Here is a 20,539-nt window from a genome sequence, read left to right on the forward strand (position 1 = left end):
GCCTGGTCACGGTGACTCGAAAAGCAACTATAATCCTGTATTTGGCAAATGTCGATTTTTTTTGGGAGAATGACCAGCAACTGTTGTGACTTTTAGCCTTAATGAAAAACAAACTGTCTTCTGTTTGCAAAAGTCCAGAGCCATCGAGACCATGCGGTAAAAAAATGACCTCCGAATCTTATCTCTTCTAAAAATAACACAGCAACCCCCAGGGTGTACTGTTTACTCACGCAACAACACTTGATGACTTTGTTTGATGTTAAATCTTGCTGAAACACAAATGCTGCTAATTTTGGTAGCGAGGCAGCTGCTGTACTCAAATTTACCTTCCACCGGACAGGAATTAATGGCGTAGGTTGTCGATTTCTGGGCATTTGAAAATCAAAAAAGGAAAAACCATTTTAAGCTTTCAATATTTCGAATACAGCCAAGAAAAACCGCTTTGAAAGCTAGAAGTTACTGCATAACCAATGCTGACTTCATTTACAAAATTAGCATTAATCAGTACATGATGACATACTTGTCAAAATAGAACCAATTAAAACGTCCCCGTGAGACGTTACGTGACGTTCATCAGTAAATATAAACGCTGCGCTTACCCTCCGAATTATCACTTGGAAGAAACAATGTCAGGTTATAAACTTTACTACTTTGATGCCCGAGGTCGGGCTGAGGTCGTTCGGCTTTCCTTCGTTGCTGCGAATATGGAATACGAAGACATCCGATTAACTAGGGAAGAATGGGTCAAGGAGAAAGAATGTGAGTAGAAAATCTTGAATGGAGATCGCAACATAGCAATTGTGTTCAAGACGTTATCCTGTAATAACTAACCTTTGACCGAGAAAGTTGGTGTGTGATTTAAAGGTTCAGGACCTGAATATTGAGTGACAAAGCAGTCTCTCATAGCTAATACACGTTGTTCTCTTAAAAAAAAAAAAAAAAAAAGGGAAAAGAAAAAGACTGCAACTAAAACTGCATGCTATTCTCATTATCATCACAATAAGCAATTTACCGTGTGTTCTTTGTCGAATAAAACTCAATTTCAGTTAAGTACGAATCATGATCATGCGGTGCATGTGAACGTATGCAATAATAAGAATTTGGAGCCCCCCAAAAATACTTAGGAAGTAAATTTTCGCGAAAAAGATCGGAGGATGACGACAATCTAACATTCTGTCCTTCCACCTGACCTATCTTTAAAATTCCATAATTGATTCGTAACGATGACGATGCAATTTATAAGTTTCCAGAACTAAACATCAGAACCAAAGGCTGTATAGGTGATATGGGTTTTTAGTAAGTGAAGAAGTCAGAGAGATGAATATCTCTGATCTTTCTCTCTATTTTTCAATTTTATTCGAAAAAAAACCGTCAAGTTTGGCTAGGTTTCTTTGTAATTTTAATTGAATCACGCAGCAGGATTGCGTGACTATGCCATTGTAGATATTCTCGTCAACAAGAGTCAGAGCCGCCACTCGAATATTTACATGATTTCATCCAGAAATACTTTAACATTTAAAACGATTATTAAAGATAATACTTTAATAGTTATGAACCGATGCTGTACCTGAAGTTTCAACCAAACTCGCTTGAATAGTTAGCGGTATTGCAAGCTGTCTGTTTTTGACATTTTATAATAATTTATACTTACTAGATTTTATCTGGTTATTGGGCAAATGGTTTTACTTGTTTTGCAGACTCCTTTGGGATATGTTAATAAAAGGAATTAAATGCATGTCATATTTATTCACATGTTCATTATATTTTTGTCTTAATTTAGCAAACATAATGTGATTGACATGTTTACTTATGGTTAATTTTGTTAAATTCCTGCTTATTTGCTCATTCCTTTGATAAGACATCCCTTTTCTGGTTATTTCTTTTTGTTTCCATTTGACCATAAATTTATTCAAATCCATGTGTTTTTCATCATCCATATCTCTCTAAGTAACTATCTATAGTTCAGTTAACTATTAACTTATGTATTAATTTATCATCTAGTTATCTCTCTCAATTAATTTTTGTGTTTTCTTTTGTCAGCTGGCAGACCCCCTCTTGGTCAGGCACCATTTCTCGTGACCCCAGATGGAAAAGTTCTTGGTCAGTCTCAAGCAATCATGAAGTATGTTTGCAAAATAGGAGGTGAGTAATCACTAATTAAAAGAAATGAATATTTTTTCTTTATGAAGCAGCAATAGTAATGTTCCTATCTATTACCATCACTATGTCACAGGAAAAATTTCAATTTTCTGTGCTTGATTAGTGAATAATTTATTAACTTAATCTCACCTTGTAACCCAAAACAACGTTACCTTCTTTGACCTCTTCATTGACTTCATGAACAATGGAAAACCTACTATCTGGGATTGTCTCAAGAAATTTCCAAGGCAGGTGGCATTCTATGAGAAAGTGCTGGAAAATGTGGGAATAAAAGCTTGGGTGGAGAGGTGTGCCATGACTGACTTCTAAACAATTTATCTGTGATTGTGGAAGCAGAATGCTTGATTCTCAAACATTACCACATAAAATGAAACTTCTGAAAAGTTGCTATGATTATTCAAAAATTTCTCCTAGCTTTGTGGGTGACATAGTGGTGTTTTGTTTGGTACAAATGATCAGAGATTGAAAATTACCTGATGGGTGCAATTCCTGGCAGGGGCATGATTAAACTAACACCACTGTGCAAGGTGCCTCTCTAAGTATCAACAAACATACAAGGAAAATTGACGAATTTCAAGGGGGTGGGAGAGAGGGGTAGGGGGTTGCCTGTGATAAAATGTGGTTTTATTATAATCTTTTTACTTTAGTGTTAGGTGTAGTGTATTGCTTCTTTTGCAATGCATTTTCTTAAACATACCATTATGTTTGTAAGTAATATTAGAGATATTGTATATGTTCTGTTTTGATTGAATAATAAACTATTGGGAAAAAATATTTTCATCATTCTATGAGGCATTGTGCCTCATATTCCAGGCTAAGGAGATTTTTGGTTGGCTAAAAGGCTCACATACTCAGGTGATTGGTTAGACTGGTGTTTGTTTGTCATTCTTTTCAGTTGATATTTTCTCAATGACCACCAAAGTGATAATGATAGTATTACTTGTACATAAATATGTTCTGGGTTCTTTTAAGAGTCATTTTAACTCATGCCAAGCAGGTCAAGCAGAAATGACTCTGAGTCATGGCCAAAACATATTATTTATCCCCACAGACATAACCTCTATTGCTTTATTACATATAGGTTTGAGCCCAACAGACAGTTTTGATGAGGCAATTGCTGATATGATTGTGAGTGGTGTTGAAGATTTTTTCCAGGCTTTGATAAAGGCTCATATGGAAAAGGAGGAAGCTAAAAAGGTACCAGGTCCTCTACTTTATGATCTTTATCACTTGTCTTTACAGATCTCAATACCTTATTCACTACTTACCTTCAGATCTCTTCTGTTTGCCACTATCTTTAGATCTGTCTCACCCATTTTTGTCTTTCTCACAGCCTGTCCCTATTTTCTTGTTGTAAGCTCTTTCCTTTCTTTTTTTAGTTTGGTCAGCTAACGTTTTGACCACCCTACCTCTCCCATACTTCCTTAGATGGTTAGTGTTATCAGTTTCCAATGTATCCCTTCCTTCCTTTTCTCCTTTGCAGTCCCTCTTTAGCTCCCACCCTCCTTTCTTCCTCTCCTTTCTGCCCCCCCTACCTTTCTACCTCCCTTACCCTGCTCTTCCCCTACCTCTGTCATCGCCTCATTTGTTGTACCTTTGTCTCCCATGCAACCTTTCCCTCATTAATTAACTCTCTCCCTCTCATTTTTTCTCCCCCTCTCCTTTCCCTACCTCCCTCTCTTTATTTTCTCCTATACTTTCTCTCTCCCTATTTGTACTATACCAATGCTTTTGTTTTAACTTATCCCCATTTGCCTACTCAGCCAACTCTCCCCTCATTTCCCCTGACCATCAATTCATTATAACTAATTTTAGGCCAATTCCTTCACTTTGGGTTTTTTGTTTTCCTTGTGTGTCAAAATTATTTTGTAGACGGAGCTAATGAAAGAATTCTTTGAAGAAACTCTTCCTAATCGACTGCCAAAATATGAAAATATTCTGAAAGCCAACAACGAAGGCAAGGGATTCTATGTTGGTGAGAAGGTAAGAGTTTATGGATGAAAACAAGTATGATCTTTATGTTAACATATGCAAGATTTGTTTCCCGTACAAGACCATCCATTTAAGGCATGCATGACCTTTCCTTCAATTTTTTAATCTTATCCTCTATTTAGGTTTATTTGATTTTATTCACATTGTTATTCGTGGAATAAATGATGTTAAAGCCTCTTGCCATTGTACTATTTAAAAATGCATCACGACGTCGATTATGGCAAATAGATAAGTGCATTTGCTGAATGTATAATTTACTCAAAAGTCCCATTACTATCATCATCATTATCATCACCATCACCATAATAATTATTAGCATCATTATTTTGATCATTATTCTTTTTTTTCTTCCTCTTCTTCTTCTCTTTTTATTCTCAAAAATTACATCCCAGGCTAATACAGATTTATTTTATATCTATTCACAGCTTACATATGCTGACATCATTTTCTTTGACCTGATGAACCTTTTGGAAAAAGTTGAACCCACGCTCATGAAAGCACTCGAAAAGTTCCCGTTATTGGCTGCACATTACAAACGTGTGCTGGATGTGCCAGAAATAAAGAAATGGATCGAGACACGCCCAGTAACAGAGCGATAAATGTTTTGTGATTCCAACCAGTTGTTGGTTACCAGCTGTGAAGTGATGGAAAAAAAATAAACTAAACTGGAAAGTTATTTTCTGTGTGAGATCTGTTTAATTCAAACTTTACCTGGCGTTTGGTCTTTTTGGGGAGAGGGGTCTGGGGAGGAGGGGGCCTCTTGTTACTAGAGGTAAAAGAAGAACACCGGATGACATGGTATTATTTTCATTAAAATAGCAACTCTTAATTCATCTATTTTTTATCTTTCTCCATGGTGAACTGACAAACATGTAGTATGGGGATTCCTATAGGGGCCGTTGTCATTTTTATTGTGGGCACCTAAAGGCCAGAGAAGCGACCTGAGCTGAGAAAATTGTAAACGATCATGGTAACTTTTTCAGCAATTTATTTCATTGGTTAACATTTGAGAATCAAGCATTCTGCTTTCACAATCACAGATAAATTGCTTAGAAGTCAGTCTTAGGGCGCCTCTCCACCCAAGCCTTTATTCCTGCATTTTCCAGCACTTTCTCATAATGCGCCACCAGCCTTGGAAATTTGCTGAGACAATCCGGGACGGTAGGTGCTCCATTGTTCATGAAGCCGTTAAAGAAGTCGAAGAAGGTAATGTCGGCATAGGTCAACTAGAAAAAAAAAAAAAGGGCAAGTATAAGACCGTCTGAGAAACAACCGTTCTCTCACAAAGATGTATATATTCGTAAAATAATACTATAGTTTAAATCCAGCTGAATATCGTCTCAAATTCATTTCCCTGGGTTAAACAGAATAATAGTCATTATGTTTTGTTTTATCATTCTGAACTGTTAAACAGTGCTATTCCTCGCCTTTTTTATGTTTTTAAGCCTCCCATTCTCCATACCTTAGAATATTAATCGCAATATCATTACTTTTGATCCATCAAATCATTTTTGTCGGTGACTGGTCTCAACGTAACACTTTACCGAATATTCCACAGCTGAAACTGTTCGCATCTTGAAAGAGAAAATGTCCGCGGAAAAATAACCGCTCATATTTTCGCGCCAAATAGAGGCTATTACCTATTGGCATTTAAGCAACAGACCGGTTTTTTTTCGGTGTGTGGGTGCGGTTGTCCCTGCGCGATGTTCAAAAAACTCGAGGAGAGCTTTTAAATCACCAGCATTTTTTTAATTCGATGTACACCCACCTTCCCAAGTGGATTGTTGAACCAGTAAACCCGCAGATGGTAGAGTCAATCGCTGGTTCAAAACAGGTATGAGTTTATCAAAACAATAGACGATAGATTCTGATTAATTAGAGCATACGTAGTAGGTATTAAATACTTTACTGAAGATATGTTGCAAGGGTGTCCGTTTTGTCAAGTATGAACTTACGACACGAGGCCTTTATCACCAGATCATTTTCTTGTTTCCTTAGCATCACGTGACTAAGAGTATCTTTACTCTTTTCGAATTCTATGCTATTCGATCTCAGGTTACCCCTAGACATTTTTTTTCCTCCTGGTTTCCCTAGCCCTGTCCAGAAACTAAGTATACTCCAACATGAAGTAAGGCACTGTGAAAGGGTAGTGTCTTGTTTACGAGCACAACACAAAGTCCCATTCAGGACTTAAACCCAGACCTTTCATTTTGGAGCTCAGTCCGCCAGCCATCAGGTTACTTTGAGTCCCATAACAAGTACAATACACCCGTAACTTAGCAACTTACTTTATCACCCATGAAATATGTTCCTTTCAGAAGAGCATCGTAATTTGCAAGTCGGGCGGGCAGCGTGGTTTCCAGGAATTCTTTCCTTAGTTCTTCCTTTGAAAAACAGAAACAAACAGAGTTAATGTTGAAAAGATCTTATTGCATATTGCAAGGCTATAACGTTACTGGCGTAATTTACACAAAACTAACCAATCATAACAAGGGAAACGAGTCACAATCTAATTATTTAACCTCTGCTTCCTTAGTCCTACGCAATGACTAGAACTTTTAATTTGTATTTGGATTGGTGAAATTTTTGTTCCCTCATATGTAATCAGCCAGAGCTCTAAATGTGACCCAGTGTTTTTAATTGTTGTGAAAAAGGAAAAATAACAACCGGTGAACAGTACGTTGTCCAATGTCACTCTGGGTTTAAATTAAGGCTGTCTTTTCGGCTTTAGGTTGTGATCGTTAGAATTTTGGCCGAGCAATTTTGGCCAGTTTTCAACAAATACATACCTTTTTAGCCTCATCTTTTTCAAAGTGGGCCTTAACTACTGCAAGACGAAGATCGTCGACACCACCGCAGATCTGGTCCGCTACTGCTTCATCCCAGGGATCGGTTGGACTCAAGCCTGTAAAGGATAAAGGAGTTATTTAAAAAGACTGCTGTTAAGTCGCAGAAATATAGGGTTAGTTTTTAAACAAAAGAAAAAAAGGAAGGAAAACAGGATTGACTTGGAGGGTTCATATGGAGGGGATATTGCGGTATGCAATGAAACAAATTTGTTCTTAGCATATCAGACACTAAGTGACTCTAACAACTGCTTGGTAGCTGATCTGTGACTGAATATTCAATTCCGGAGTTATCATTGTTGCGTAATAGGGGAATCATACACTGCCAATATTTAATCCCTTATCTGCCACTTTATTGTGTTTTCCTGATAATAACCTCTCCAGTCTGACTTACAATATTTGGTTCTACAAGTATTTCATAGTTTTATCACAACTCATAACGTTACCCACCTCCCTTTTTGCAAATGTACTTCAAAATTGCATCAGACTGCGCTAGTGTTTTTCCTTCAGGAGTCACAATAAATGGCATTTGGCCGAGCGGAGGCTTTCCAGCTAAAACAAAAACAAAAGAAGGTTAAAAATGATTGTTATATGTCGATGATTTCAGGGAAGATATCCGGTCAGTTATTAAGTGACGACGTCAATGTTTTGAATGAAGTTATTAAAAAAAAATCGATGTTAGCGCCGCACTTCATGAGTTTAGCACGGCACGCTTACATTTTCCTTTTTTTTTTTTTTTAACCGGGCGACGAAGTTTGCCTAAGGTTTTGCGACAGAACCGATGAATAACAGTTTTTAACATCTCGGCGGGGAGTACTGACTGCTGTCAGTTGATCCGAATATTCCAGCACAATATTTACATATTGCGTGACCGATAAACTCTTCGTTATACCCTAATTTATGCAGGTAGAGCTTTACTCTGAAGACTTCTTCACTAGATTCATTCGTGTAGCTATGCAGAAACCAAATCGAAATTGTAAAAATAACGTCAGTTGCATGTATTTTAGCAATTCCCTATATTCACAATGTGTCTATATATTTTGAAACGTTGCAAAATATCGACTGATCAATCAATAGGATTTAGGTCTGAGGAGATATATACATTTTTTTCAATTTCTCTTTTACTTGAGCTACTGTTTGAAATAATCTGAAGTGGAGAAGTCGCAGCGAAAATTATTAAGACGTTATGTTGATCAAGAAAATGAAATACTCACAAGCTTTGATTTCGAGCCATTGTTCGCGAGTATGGCGTAGATCCTTGAATTCGAAATTCGCAGCTGACAAAGCGAGACGACCAACCTCTCCTTTTGCACGGACATTGAAGTAGTGCAACTCGTAACCAGACATTTTCCGTTGAATGACTTGAGGGTATGTTTCACAAACTGTTAAATCTCACCCGAGCTTGATGAATTAATATACAATTAAGCAAAAAGAGCTGAGGTAGAAATGACTCAGCATTGTACCCAGTCTCCAGTTGACAGCGTCACGCAACCCAGTGAGTGGAAAATTTGGAATTTGGAAGTGGAATTAGAAAAAGAATGTTAAAGACAATACCGCGATTCACGAACAAATTTCACACTTACACAATCCTCTGATTATGGACTCATATTTTCTGAGCCGCGGTGTCCAACAATCGAACTGAAAATTTCTACGGCAGGTGCTTCGTGACATCATGCATCACGTCTAGTCAGGCGACTGTACTCACAAGCTGAGTCATTCTTAAGTTATTCTTAAAACTGAGTCTTTCTTGACTCATTCTTGAGTCATTCTTGGGTCATCCTTAAAAACGCTGCAGCCACGCACTACCTTACATTTCTTGTGCGACCGAGAGGAAAACTTTGGCCTTCTGGCAGACCTCTCCCCTCTACAGTCTTGTCACAAATTAAACTTTCTCATTTCTAGGAAAGTTTAACTCTTTGTATCGTTAGCCATTGTGGCCTGAGTGTGCTCCTATGTCACTATTGAATACATCTCTGTTCTAAGACATTTCTAAGACGTTTCAAATTCAATTCAAGATGAGAGAGGGTTTTGTGGTTGTTACAGATGAAGGTAAATCTTTTTTGTTCATTAGTCGTTCCAAAAAACACTCAAAAGAGAACATCCCACGCTGCATACAGTAAGCTGTCCGTAAACATTTTTCACACGCGTTGCAAAATATTTGACGGATTATGAACACAATAGCCTCTAATTTGCTCATCGTTTTTCTCGCATCTTGAAATAGATAATGCTCCAGACAAATATCTTTACATATTTCGCGCCAAATAGTGGCTATTGTTTAAATATCCTTCCATTGTGGCTACCTGAAAAATTTTTACGATCAATTTTTTTTTTCTGCTAACGGTTAAAATTGGTCACTTTTGACGCCTAGCAGCTAAACTTTTTTGCTGTTTTACGGCAAACTGTTACCCTAATTGAGAACCTCTTCAAAGCAGTTTCATGAAATCATACTCTACGCAATGAGAGAGCTGTTATGTTGAAGTTGAATTTATCCTACAGTCGTTTTCGACTCATGCGATAAGGTTGCTCAGATAATGAATAACAGACAGTTACTGGATGACTAAAATCTGTCAAAAGCTGGAGAAGTAGAATTTAAGATAAGCAAAATAAATTATCAATGATGAAAATGTGACTTGAATTCGCACAAATAAAGACGTGTTCACCACGTATATTCACCACTTGGAAGGTTTATTTGGATCCAACATAATAACCGGCTCCCAGTTGGCTTGTTAGTTCAGTTGGTGGAGCGCTGCACCGGTATCGCAGAGGTCATGGGTTCAAATCCCGTTCGGGCCCGAATTTTTTCAGGCCTTATTTCAACTGCGAGGATCGCTTCTATTCGTTTGTTCAACTGCAATGCACACATATGATTTTCATAAATTTACAGCCATAAGTCAGATTCGTAACTCATCTTCTTCAGGAGACATGAGGTATTCATTGATGACGGTTTAGTGATACATAAGAAGGATATGTAAGATTTGCTTAATGTTTTAAGAACGATACATGTTCAATTAAGTTGGCATAAATAAATGAATAAATAGATTTCGTTGTTTTTTGATTTTCAAAATGTCCTCTTCTTTTCCTCCAAAGCGAAGACTGTTGACAAATTTAAAATCTGGGAATTAGCCTCGTGCGGCGCCGTTTCACAAGACGGAATTTTGTGGGTATACAGCAAATAAACAATAGATTTTTGACCAAACCTGACCACAGCCCACATTGTGTCTAACGTATGTCATAAATTCATGTATAGTCTACTAAATAATTTTCAAGTTTTTCTAAGAACGTGTAAACCAAACCTGACTAAAAAGAAAATAGACGCCATTAATTAATTGAGCATCCAATAGTTCAGTATATCAGGAGGCCTGAGACTAAAATCTAGACCACAAATGGAGAATTGGCCAAAAATTCCTTTGATGAGATCTTTTTAGGCTTTTGTCTTACTCTCTTTCAAAAAGGTCCAATTTTTTCCGTAGTATGGACTGCTCGTGGAAATAAGCTACAGAAATATTTTTTATTTGCGGAAAATCAGGATTTTCCTCTTAACAACTGCACTTGGCTTTGAAAGGTGTTGACAAAGTTTTACTACTACTCAATGGAAGTCAAATTCATGGATAGTGTTTGTTTTTAACGAAAACTAGCATGGATTAGTCTTCAAAGCGGATTTTCCTTGATGCGAGTAAATGAAATACGGAAACTAGCATGGATTAGTATTCAGAGCGGATCTTTCCTTGATGCCAGTAAATGAAAAACCGTCTCCCAAAGAGACCTCTTTCAAGATGAGTCGATTTGAAGAAAATTGCGCTGTATTTACTCCGATTGCACAGACGTAAGGACAAAAACGCTAAAAAAGGGGCTTACCAGTCAAAATAATTGTAAATTTTTACAATGTGAAATGAAAAGGTCAATTAAACGATGTTTATTTTTCATGAATAATTTAAAATGAAATCTGTGTTATGTCTTTATCCATATAATTCCTGGCACTTAGACCTTTGTCTAAATCAAAATTTAAAAATAAATTTTTGCTGCTATAATTTATACCCATGTGCTTTTTACCGCATAGCACCGTGAGTAATGGGTGAAAATTAACATTGTCAAGTGTTGATTTTCCAGTTAAAGGTTGTTGTATCAAAAGAAACTGCCCGACTTGAACTCACTTACAGTTAAACTCACAAATTCTATATGATTAATGCAAGAAAAATTTATTTAACGACTTCCATGGCCGCAATTACGATATATACTACGACGGAAATAAGGCACTATTTTGCATTAGTTTAGTCAGTAGTTCACCATTAACATCAAAGAAAAGAAGAATTTTAATCGGGCATAAGGATACCGCAGATGGAAAAAGTCGAGCAAACTATGCGTGCGGACCTCTGCAAATCAGTGTGCTTTCCGGGCATATTCTTTCCTAACCGCAACAGGAAAAAACAACACAACTAAAACAAACAAGATAACAAACAACTCACTAATACCTTAACCGGAAAAATAGATGATTAATGTGAAAAAAGTAATTTAACGACTTCCATGGCTTGTCACCCGCAAATAAGATAAATACCTTGACGCAAATAAGGCAACATCTGCATTAGTTTTGTCAGTATTTTATCATATCATCAAGGAAAACTAAAATTTTAATCGAGCACAGAGATACCGCAGATGGAAGAAGTCAAGCAAACTATGCGTGCGGACCTTTGTAAACGTACTTTCCGGGCATATTCTTTCCAAGCCGAAAAAGGAAAAAACAAGACAACTAAACAAAAAAGATAACAAACAACTCACTTAATACCTTAGCCGGACAAATATATGATTAATGTAACAAAATAATAATTAAACGACTTCCATGGCTTGTCACCCGCAAATACGATATACACCTTGACACAAATAAGGCACTATTTGCATCAGTTTCGTCAGAATTTTATCATATCATCATGGAAAACAATAATTTTCAACGGGCACAAGGATACTGCAGATGGAAGAAGCCACGCAAACTGTGCGTGCGGACCCCTGTAACCGTGCTTTCCGGGCATATTCTTTTCCAACCGAGAAAGGAAAAAACAAGACAACTAAACAAACAGATAACATTCTTTCAATAACACAGAGAAGGATGAAATTCCATCCCGATTCTCTAAGAGCAAAACGATGAGTTTAAACTTCACGCATACGATGCGAAGCATAAACTACTGGTTCCCGTTGGCGAAACGGTACAGACTTTGCTAATCAGGGAAGCTGTTCACTCAAATCCTCTTGAAGCTGCAATGGACTCTACGAAGAAACATTCTGCAAAATGCTCAAACGATGCTTTTCACAGATGCTCTTCAATTCTTTCTTTCATTTCCATTCTGTTGATTGTTGTGCTGTTCTTTAGGATGGAAACAATAAACAGGAACACAAAGAGGAACGAACTTCGCATTTCAGATGTTGAAGGTCACCTTAAGGTCGCCGTTTTGAGGAAAAGAGCAGGTAACGAGGAGAAACTGTCAAAGGGTAAGTAAAATTTTATTTGCAAGTCGATGATAATTTGCCCTAAGGAATCCGGCTTCATCGCATGAAATTAGCCCGTCTCCAATAATCTGGGCCGATTTAGTTTCATCTTAACGGTACAGTAATTCACAACATAGATTCAAAGAAGGCAATCTTAGTACTAAATCCCGACCATTTCTATCGGTGCTTTCCTAGATGGAAGCTCAGCAACGCATACACATACCATTCCCCATCGATCAATGTGTCTACGACGGTAGTTTTGCATGAATGGGCATTGTAGCAATAACATTTACTCTAAGAGGCACCCTAAATTCCCAAATTTTGTAAACTGCTCAATAGTGAGTAGATTACACACTCAAATTTAATGGTTCCATTGTCTCTATACAATTTCGTTCTTACGTTTATCAGCAGAGAAGGTACTGCAAAAGATTATTTGTACATTTACGTCTAGATTTTGCGACAATTGCGTTATTCTCATTGCAAACCTTTTTCTTACTCTTTGGGGTAATATATGTGATTTCCACCAAATCATCGCTAAAACTCTACATCAGATTGAACGATGCTTCCTTCGTTTATCATGTAGAAAATAAATTATCAAATGGCTCGAAAATGGTTAGACATGTTGCCAAAACCATCATGGTTCAAGCAGATAAGTGTCAAATTATTTTGTGTCAAAAAGTTTTCATCAAGGTAGTATAGTCGTCTTGATCTAGAGATGATTACTCTATGAGGTTATCAGCCACTGACCTCGGAAAATGAATGACAGATAACAGGACATAAGGTGAAATATGGACTGAACCAGTGGACCCTTACACCATTGGGCTAGTTTTTGGACAATTTTTTGGACCACTTATGTGGACCAATTTTTAGACCCTTTTTTGGTTCAATTTTTGAACCGCTTAATCACGGGGGAGGCAGACCATTAGTACTTAGGGAGGGTTGGGATGCAGTCTATCAGTACTCGGGGAGGGGTGCACGTGGTAGACAGACTTTTGTTACTAAGAGAGGGGTGGAAGACGAACTATTAGTACGCAGGGAGGGGTGGGAGGTTGCTGAGGTAGTAGATGCTACTGATTAATGGAGATTTTACTGGATCATACAAATTATTTGAGCAGTTTTTCGACCGACTATTTTTATGTCAAAACTTTTGCGCTGGACCATAGCGTTTCTTTATTTTTTTGTCGCGCGAATACGAAACTAGCACCTAAACACTGGATTATAATTGTTATTGAAAATATCGCCTATTCCCGTTCTCGAATCGACTCATTTTATCCAACTTTAAAATTTGATTAAATCACGCTGAATCATTTCCCCAAAAAAATTCTTCGGAGATTGAAAAGAACTACAATTCACCTTGCAAAAGCCGGATTTCCAGTCAATCATTTTGTGAAGCACATAGTTAAATAGCGGGTTACTTTTGACCTATTTTTTAACTAATTAGAAGTAGGTCGGATAAATTCAATTAGATTGTGTAAATAGATGGTCAGGTTGCTGTCAACCCATGTTTTGATGTTGTTTTCAAAATTTGATTTTTTTTAATCAAACAAGGTGTAACTGTTTCCAAGAAAGACAAGCATCTAATTTCTCCTGAATTTCACCCCTGAATCAAGCATTATGGTCATGAGAATAGAAGAAATAAATACCAAATAAAGAACCTTTTGATTGTTCAACTAATTCTCCTTGTCACAGTCTTAGTAAATGTATGGAGAATTTGCATACTGATTTCAGAATATAAATGGCTAATATTTTTATATTTGTAATATACAGATTTTGAAAGCGGAATGGAAACACATAATGTGGATTATCGCCAAAGACATAAAAGAAATGCTGCTTTGAGTCCAACGCCAGCAACTATAACTTTACAACAAATCCGCCAAGAAATAAATAACAAGTTCAATGAAGTTTGTAACTCCTCAGACAGAATATGCCAGGCAGGACCTCCGGGACCGCCAGGAGCCCTTGGGTATCCCGGATATAAGGGAGAAAAAGGAGCCCCTGGAAGTAAAGGACCACCAGGTCCATGGGGGCCCACTGGGGTTCCAGGCGAAAGTGGTGTTAGAGGACCTGTGGGACCTCAAGGAGAAAAGGGTGAAAAAGGTGACAAAGGGCCCGTTGGAGCTCGTGGTATTAGAGGAGAGACTGGAGAGAAGGGTCGTCAAGGACAAAAAGGATCTATTGGCTTAAAAGGGAACACTGGGGACAGAGGATTGGTTGGTATTCAGGGACCAACCAGAGAATGTGTTGTTCCATCGAAGATCAGTGTGTATCCAGCATCTCAGGAAGTCTTTATCAATGAGACAGCATTATTTTTCTGTTGGGTTCAAGGCCAGACGTCGTCCAAAATAACATGGCGTAGACTTGGAGCTACTCTATCTGATGCTACCGTGGAAGATGGTGCGCTTCGAATCAACAGCGTACAAAGGTCACATGTGGGGTCGTATATGTGTTCAGCTAACACTGGTCTCAGAAATCTAACGGGTTTCAGCACTTTACAAGTAAAAGGTATGGATATCACTCCCTCATTTTTCTGATTTTTTATAATATGTTTCTTTAACACCAGTGTAGACTACCACTTGTAAATGAAATACACATTTTTGTCCTTCCACAGTGGGCCGTCGACATTGAGTGTGTTCAGATAGTAATTTAGCACCTTTAATACCGATCACGGGAAAAGTTATGTCTACTTGATAATGTTAAAAAGTATAATAGGTTTTAGTTGTATATTCTTGCTATTTTCAACGCTAAAGGTTTTCTCCGATGTTACCAAAAGTTGCTATTGCTGACGGTTGCTATTGATCACATGATGTTGTTTATTACATGTCGGTTTTTGAATCGATTTTACTCTACCTTCAGAGCCACCAACATTTGTCAAGAAACTACCATCTTTGGTCATTGTAGATGAAGGCTCCGTTTTAAGTCTCTGTTGCGAGGCTGTGGGCTCTCCTCCTCCTAACGTGGAATGGTCACGCGCTCGTCAGGCGCACTCCGCTGATACATCATTGGCTTTCGAGGAACAAGGCTGCCTCGAATACAACCCTGTTGGGTTCAACAGCAACGGGACATATGTCTGCCGCGCAAGAAACCGCTTCGGACTGGCAGAAACAACAACGTCAGTAGTCGTCAAGAGAAAAGGTTTCTTTCAATCAATAATATGATTTGCCATCATTCCAGTTACCCAATACTCATTGCATACCAATCCGGAGACTAATTCTGTCATGACAGTAACACCAATAGCCTACTTAAATTAACCTCAACTGTACAGAATTCCAAAAATACAAACACTTGTTACATGGTTAAGCATCTCGGAGCGCTCTTTTCAATAATCAAAGATTTATAAGCGCGTCGTTTAAACTGACTGGGGTCACGTCTCTGATTCAATACCAATGATAACAGAGACTCAAAATGATGATTATAATAAATAAGTGGGTCAATAACACCAATAAACAAACAGACAACTACATGCCCTAGCTCCTGGCCTATCCCATGAGTAACTAGCCGGTATCTTCGTCGAAATGTGAAAAATCCTAAGTTTAATACATTTGTCGTGATATTGCCTGGATTCAGGCTAGCGGTTATCTCATTACTAATATCTAGGCGACCGTATAAAAAAATTGGCATCCAACAATTTTTCACTTTTGGTGTGATTTAGGTTTTTCGTTTAGTTCTGTTCTGTGTGCTTTCTTGTTCTTGTGTGTTCCTATGCCTCCCTTTCTAGAACGAGAGCCACAACAACATGTTGATATCTTCGTAAATATTTCCTCCCTTTTCTTATTTATTATCCATGTCTTCTTTTTATCAAGTTTTAGTACATTCTTGTGAAGAAGTTTCAAAGAAAAAAATAGAGAGACGTCCCGGAAGCTTCGAGCTTTTCGCGGTCAATTTTCGATATAAAGTAAGTCTAGAGCCTTTATTTCTCTTTCAGAATAAATACTTCCAAAGGTTCTTAATAGTAGCAGGCAAGTCAAGAATTTGATGAAAACGACAAAACTTTTAAGTTTGTAAAACATGTTTCGACAGAAACGTCTGTCATCTTCAGTTAATTAATATACAAAGCGTTGGAAGTTGAATTTATAGTGAGTAGAAAATGCTAATTATGATAAATGCCGACAACAAGAAAGAGGCAAAGCATGAAAGTGTGACGGTTAAAAGGATAGTTTTAGATTTACATGGTGTGATTGTTGATTCGAAGAGGGTTGTATATGAATAGCCTCTTTTATCTTAAGTTGAAACTATCCTTTCAATTTTCACACTTTCACTATAAATTCAACTTCCAACGCTTGGTACATTAATTAAATGAAGATGACAGAAGTTTCCGTCAAAACATGTTTTACAAACTTAAAAGTTTTGTCGTTTTCTTCAAATTCAGAATAAATTAAATATGAATTATTGCTTTAAAGACGATCTCGTAGATAAAACAATTTTTGTTACTTTTCCTGTCCTTGGTTTGTTTTGTTGTTTGTTTTTGTTTTGTTCGGTGTTGAATTTTTCTGTTGTGTTCTCTTTTTTTTCCTCTCCGGACGAGAGCTTTTTTAAGCCAAATAAAGAGTTCAATGTAGTTCGACTTTTCTTTCAGCCTTACTGACAGTATAAACTTTAATAAAAAAAAATGTTAATAGTCGCCATCTTAGCATCACCCAGGAATCCAAAGATTATAAAATATTTCTCCGTCGAGAACATTTCGTGGCACATACCAGCGAGAAAGCGCGCATTTTTCAATGGGTTGCACCTATTTATATTTTCCAGTCAAAAATTCAATCGCGATGACAATTAAAAAAATTACACATTTGAATTAAAAAGAGACTCTTAGCGCAAGAATAACCTTTCCTGATGTGAAGAGGTGCCTTCTCACTTTCATTCTCACCTCTCCTATCCCACCCCTCCTTCTCACTGAGTGCAAGAGTTAGGACTAGATCCCAAGCCTCCCGGTGAATATTTCAATTTTTTATCTTATGGTTTTAAAGCTGTTAGAGTACTTCATATCTATCAAGGTATTTTATCAATTCCTCACCAACTTATAACCAAAATAATAAATGCCCTGCTTTTGATTGTAATATATTTGCAATGTACTTTTAGGTCTATTGTGATATCACAGCAAGTCTTGAAGGATGGACCCTCATCGCTCGATTCTCAAACAGCGATGGCAAGAATTGGATGCGTGACGATGGTAGATGGTGGTATGACCAGCAAGCTGCCAATGGAACAACAAATGATCCATCAGTAAACGCTGATATGATCTCACCAGCATTTTGGTTGGTCAGAGGAAGCGAATTTAAGATCACGCGCAGTGACGACCCCAGCCACACCCCTCTGTTACAGACCACAGGTAACTGTTTGGGTGGACAAACATTCCGATCTAAAATCACAAGTTATGGCGACTTTAGAAATGGCAAGGTCTGGGCCAGTGATCAGTGTCTGGGAAGTTGTACGGTTCAATATGGCGGACAGTACAAGTCAACAGACGGGTTTCAACAGGCTGATTGCAGTGGAAGCATCCAAAGCGCTGAGAAGATCGGCTTCTGGTGTGACTGGGATACTGGGGATGGAGCAGTCATGATGATTGGTGGAGGAGGAAGTAAATGTGCACGTGCAGATCACGGCATTGGAATCTCAGAAACTAACGCGGCTTCTTTCGTTGAAGAGGATAGCACACAAACTGAGTACGACTTTGGTTATGATGCTCAAACGGGAAGCGCTCCATCCCTGTCCTACTCGTTGAACTTATGGATCCGTTAAAAAGGATAAGAATTATACGTTAAAAATTATAACGTAATACTTGTGTGATTAGTAATGAAGTTAACAAGCCATAAACCAAATTACAAACTCTGATCCTCTGACTGGTAGGTCGGAGAGTATGAAGGCTCGGATATACATTTTTTGAACCTAAGATATTGCATTTCTTGCCCTCTATGGCTTCACTCCACCAATTAGAATCTCTTTAATGAAGTGAGGTTCAGACATAAGTTTAACGAGAAAGAGCGGGTGAAGTCAAAAGAGGCGTGCTTTCGATTCGATTTTTGTTTCAGAGACGAGTACATTTAAATGTCATTTTGCTGACTAACAACTTTTACATTTAGTTTCGACAACTGCCTGCAACATATCTCAGTTATGCGTTTTAAATAATGGCTACCTAGTAGTTTAGATGGTGCCTCTTTGATTCGTTTTTCAAAAAAATCAATTTAGAATTCTGCATCCTGTTTTGAACTTTTTGTAGGCCTCTGTATTGTTCTTACTTGTTTGTAGCGTGTTGCGGAAAGAGTACAACATTTGTGTTATCTATTTTTTTCAAAAATTAGCTGAGAACTATATTGTAGTATTTAGTATTAGAGCAAACTAATCACGATGTGAACAAAAAATAAATCTTTATGCTTGATATGTATCATGCATCTTAGTTCAATGTTTTTATATACAGAAATTATATTTTAATCTTATACCCCATTCACACCAGCAAAACATGTTTTGTTAAACTGGTTTTCATTGAATGAAAATTATAAACAGAGAACTGAAAAACTTGATTTTCCATAGGATTCAAGTACTTGCTAACTTGCATTTCCGATGTGCTACATTCAAGTAAAAATATTCGGTTATATAGTTTCTATGAAGAAAAAAAAAATTAAACTGTGTTTAACAAAACAACTTTTAAACATGTTTAAGCTTTGGTGTGAATGGGGCATTAGTCAACTCCTTTAGTGTTAAAACTGCAGAAATAGAACTCAGGGCTTCCACAGTAGTATTTATTTCTTTTTAACGGTTGTTTGACTGTAGTAGAAAATGCATTTGAGTTCATTTAGTGGGATCCTTATTAAAGGAATTTCTCAAGATCTTGAAAGAGAGTTTCCCATTATGGACATGTCAACAATCATGCTTCCGAAAATTAGATACTTTCTTTTCAATTTAAAATTTCAGTTCCGGTATGCAAAACTACTAGATCTGGGGTACCCACGCGAGAAGACTTAACCCCTTATCTCCCAAGATCTCATTATTAATCCTCCTTACTCACGGTTTGCCATACAGTTCTTGTGATGTTAGTTTAGAGAATTTGGTATTGGATCAACTTAAAATCCCCGAATTGATATTTTTCTTTATTCTAATCACTTGTTTGCTTGATATTATACTCATATTGTAAGGAGAAATTCTATCTTAGTCACTCAAGAGAACACAAAAAGAAGTGAGCAAAACATGAAACACTTTCATTTTAAACACGGCAAAAGTTAACAAAGCAATCAAAGTCTAAATTTCGCCTGCTAAATTGATACCTGCTGGTCCCATACTGCACCTCATCTGTTTGTTTTATGAAGAGATATTCGCACTTAATGCAATTTACTGAAAGAATAAAAATACAACTTTTCTTCAAGGCAACTAATTTCAAGTATCTAATGACCTTACTTTCCCTTCCAAGAACCCTTTACGACGTTAATCAGTTAAAACATTGGATATTAACAACAAATCATACAAATACTACGTCCCTATGAATAGGTTGTTTTAATTTTTCATTTGAGGAGAAAACACATTGCCTCATAATATTTTAGAAAACAACGAGTACACTTTGGTTATTTGGTCATTTGGAAGAAGAGAAACCAGATAATTAACTTTAAAGATGTTCGGAATTGCGCCTAAGCGTTCCTCAAAAAAAAAAATTTATGCCAAAGATTCAATTTTCAAAATCATGAGCGTAAGGTTTTCTTTTCTGAGCGGCATGGACAATCACCCTATAAATAATTTATTTGCTAAAAACGCCAAATAGTATTAATATTTTACTGCTTTCCGTTGCAGAAACAAATCAGGGCAGTGGTCGTTGAATTAGGACCCACAACCTTAATGTCCAGTCGCACAACAACCTAAAATCGTCAACACTGTACGAATAACCTGTCGCTATATATATCTAAGTCGTATGTGATGTATTTTAAAGGGAAAGCCTTCATTTTCATGGTGCCTCCCTTTGGTTTTGCGTCTTTTGTTTTGATCACGTGGTTTCATTGCCGGGCTGTTGCAGACAAAGGTGATGTCGATATTTTTTGCTGGTATAGCATTTAAAGCTTTCAGATGAGCTATATTTTCAGTTCATTTCT

General features: G+C 37.3%; 3 protein-coding genes across 4 annotated transcripts; 2 read left to right on the top strand and 1 right to left on the bottom strand.

Annotated features, from left to right (window-relative positions):
• The first annotated feature begins 600 nt into the window (after nucleotides 1-600).
• On the top strand, nucleotides 601-4,817 carry LOC131780210 (glutathione S-transferase 1-like). The gene is made up of 5 exons (XM_059096821.2): nucleotides 601-759; nucleotides 2,041-2,142; nucleotides 3,242-3,357; nucleotides 4,033-4,143; nucleotides 4,578-4,817. Exons 1-5 carry the CDS (start codon nucleotides 627-629, stop codon nucleotides 4,749-4,751), a joined length of 636 nt encoding a protein of 211 aa, XP_058952804.2. The 5' UTR covers nucleotides 601-626; the 3' UTR covers nucleotides 4,752-4,817.
• A 306-nt stretch (nucleotides 4,818-5,123) lies between these two features.
• Nucleotides 5,124-8,449, bottom strand: LOC131780208 (glutathione S-transferase). The gene is made up of 5 exons (XM_059096818.2): nucleotides 8,213-8,449; nucleotides 7,449-7,550; nucleotides 6,942-7,057; nucleotides 6,441-6,536; nucleotides 5,124-5,378 (listed from the first exon to the last, which is right to left on the bottom strand). The coding sequence occupies exons 1-5, from the start codon at nucleotides 8,343-8,345 to the stop codon at nucleotides 5,202-5,204; spliced, it is 624 nt and encodes a 207-aa protein (XP_058952801.2). The 5' UTR covers nucleotides 8,346-8,449; the 3' UTR covers nucleotides 5,124-5,201.
• A 3,667-nt stretch (nucleotides 8,450-12,116) lies between these two features.
• On the top strand, nucleotides 12,117-18,809 carry LOC131780197 (uncharacterized). 2 transcript variants are annotated; one of them, XM_066166948.1, is made up of 5 exons: nucleotides 12,117-12,476; nucleotides 14,241-14,975; nucleotides 15,327-15,605; nucleotides 16,274-16,365; nucleotides 17,547-18,809. In XM_066166948.1, exons 1-5 carry the CDS (start codon nucleotides 12,248-12,250, stop codon nucleotides 18,204-18,206), a joined length of 1,995 nt encoding a protein of 664 aa, XP_066023045.1. In that variant the 5' UTR covers nucleotides 12,117-12,247; the 3' UTR covers nucleotides 18,207-18,809. The 2 variants fall into 2 exon arrangements, with proteins under 2 accessions (XP_066023045.1, XP_066023046.1); XM_066166949.1 differs by having other exon boundaries at nucleotides 16,280-16,365.
• The last annotated feature ends 1,730 nt before the right edge of the window (nucleotides 18,810-20,539 follow it).

This window comes from Pocillopora verrucosa, chromosome 5 (genome assembly GCF_036669915.1).
Source record: "Pocillopora verrucosa isolate sample1 chromosome 5, ASM3666991v2, whole genome shotgun sequence".
NCBI classification, from domain to species: Eukaryota; Metazoa; Cnidaria; class Anthozoa; order Scleractinia; family Pocilloporidae; genus Pocillopora; species Pocillopora verrucosa.

Coding starts and splice junctions, on each gene's coding strand:
- LOC131780210 (XM_059096821.2), top strand. CDS start 627: ATGTCAGGTTATAAACTTTACTACTTTGATGCCCGAGGTCGGGCTGAG. Junction 2,143..3,241: donor GTATGTTTGCAAAATAGGAG/GTGAGTAATCAC, acceptor TATTACATATAG/GTTTGAGCCCAACAGACAGT. Junction 3,358..4,032: donor AAAAGGAGGAAGCTAAAAAG/GTACCAGGTCCT, acceptor ATTATTTTGTAG/ACGGAGCTAATGAAAGAATT.
- LOC131780208 (XM_059096818.2), bottom strand. CDS start 8,345: ATGTCTGGTTACGAGTTGCACTACTTCAATGTCCGTGCAAAAGGAGAG. Junction 6,537..6,941: donor AAAAAGATGAGGCTAAAAAG/GTATGTATTTGT, acceptor TGTTTTTCAAAG/GAAGAACTAAGGAAAGAATT. Junction 5,379..6,440: donor CATATTTCATGGGTGATAAA/GTAAGTTGCTAA, acceptor TTTTTTTTCTAG/TTGACCTATGCCGACATTAC.
- LOC131780197 (XM_066166948.1), top strand. CDS start 12,248: ATGGACTCTACGAAGAAACATTCTGCAAAATGCTCAAACGATGCTTTT. Junction 12,477..14,240: donor CGAGGAGAAACTGTCAAAGG/GTAAGTAAAATT, acceptor TGTAATATACAG/ATTTTGAAAGCGGAATGGAA. Junction 15,606..16,273: donor AGTAGTCGTCAAGAGAAAAG/GTTTCTTTCAAT, acceptor CTTTTTATCAAG/TTTTAGTACATTCTTGTGAA.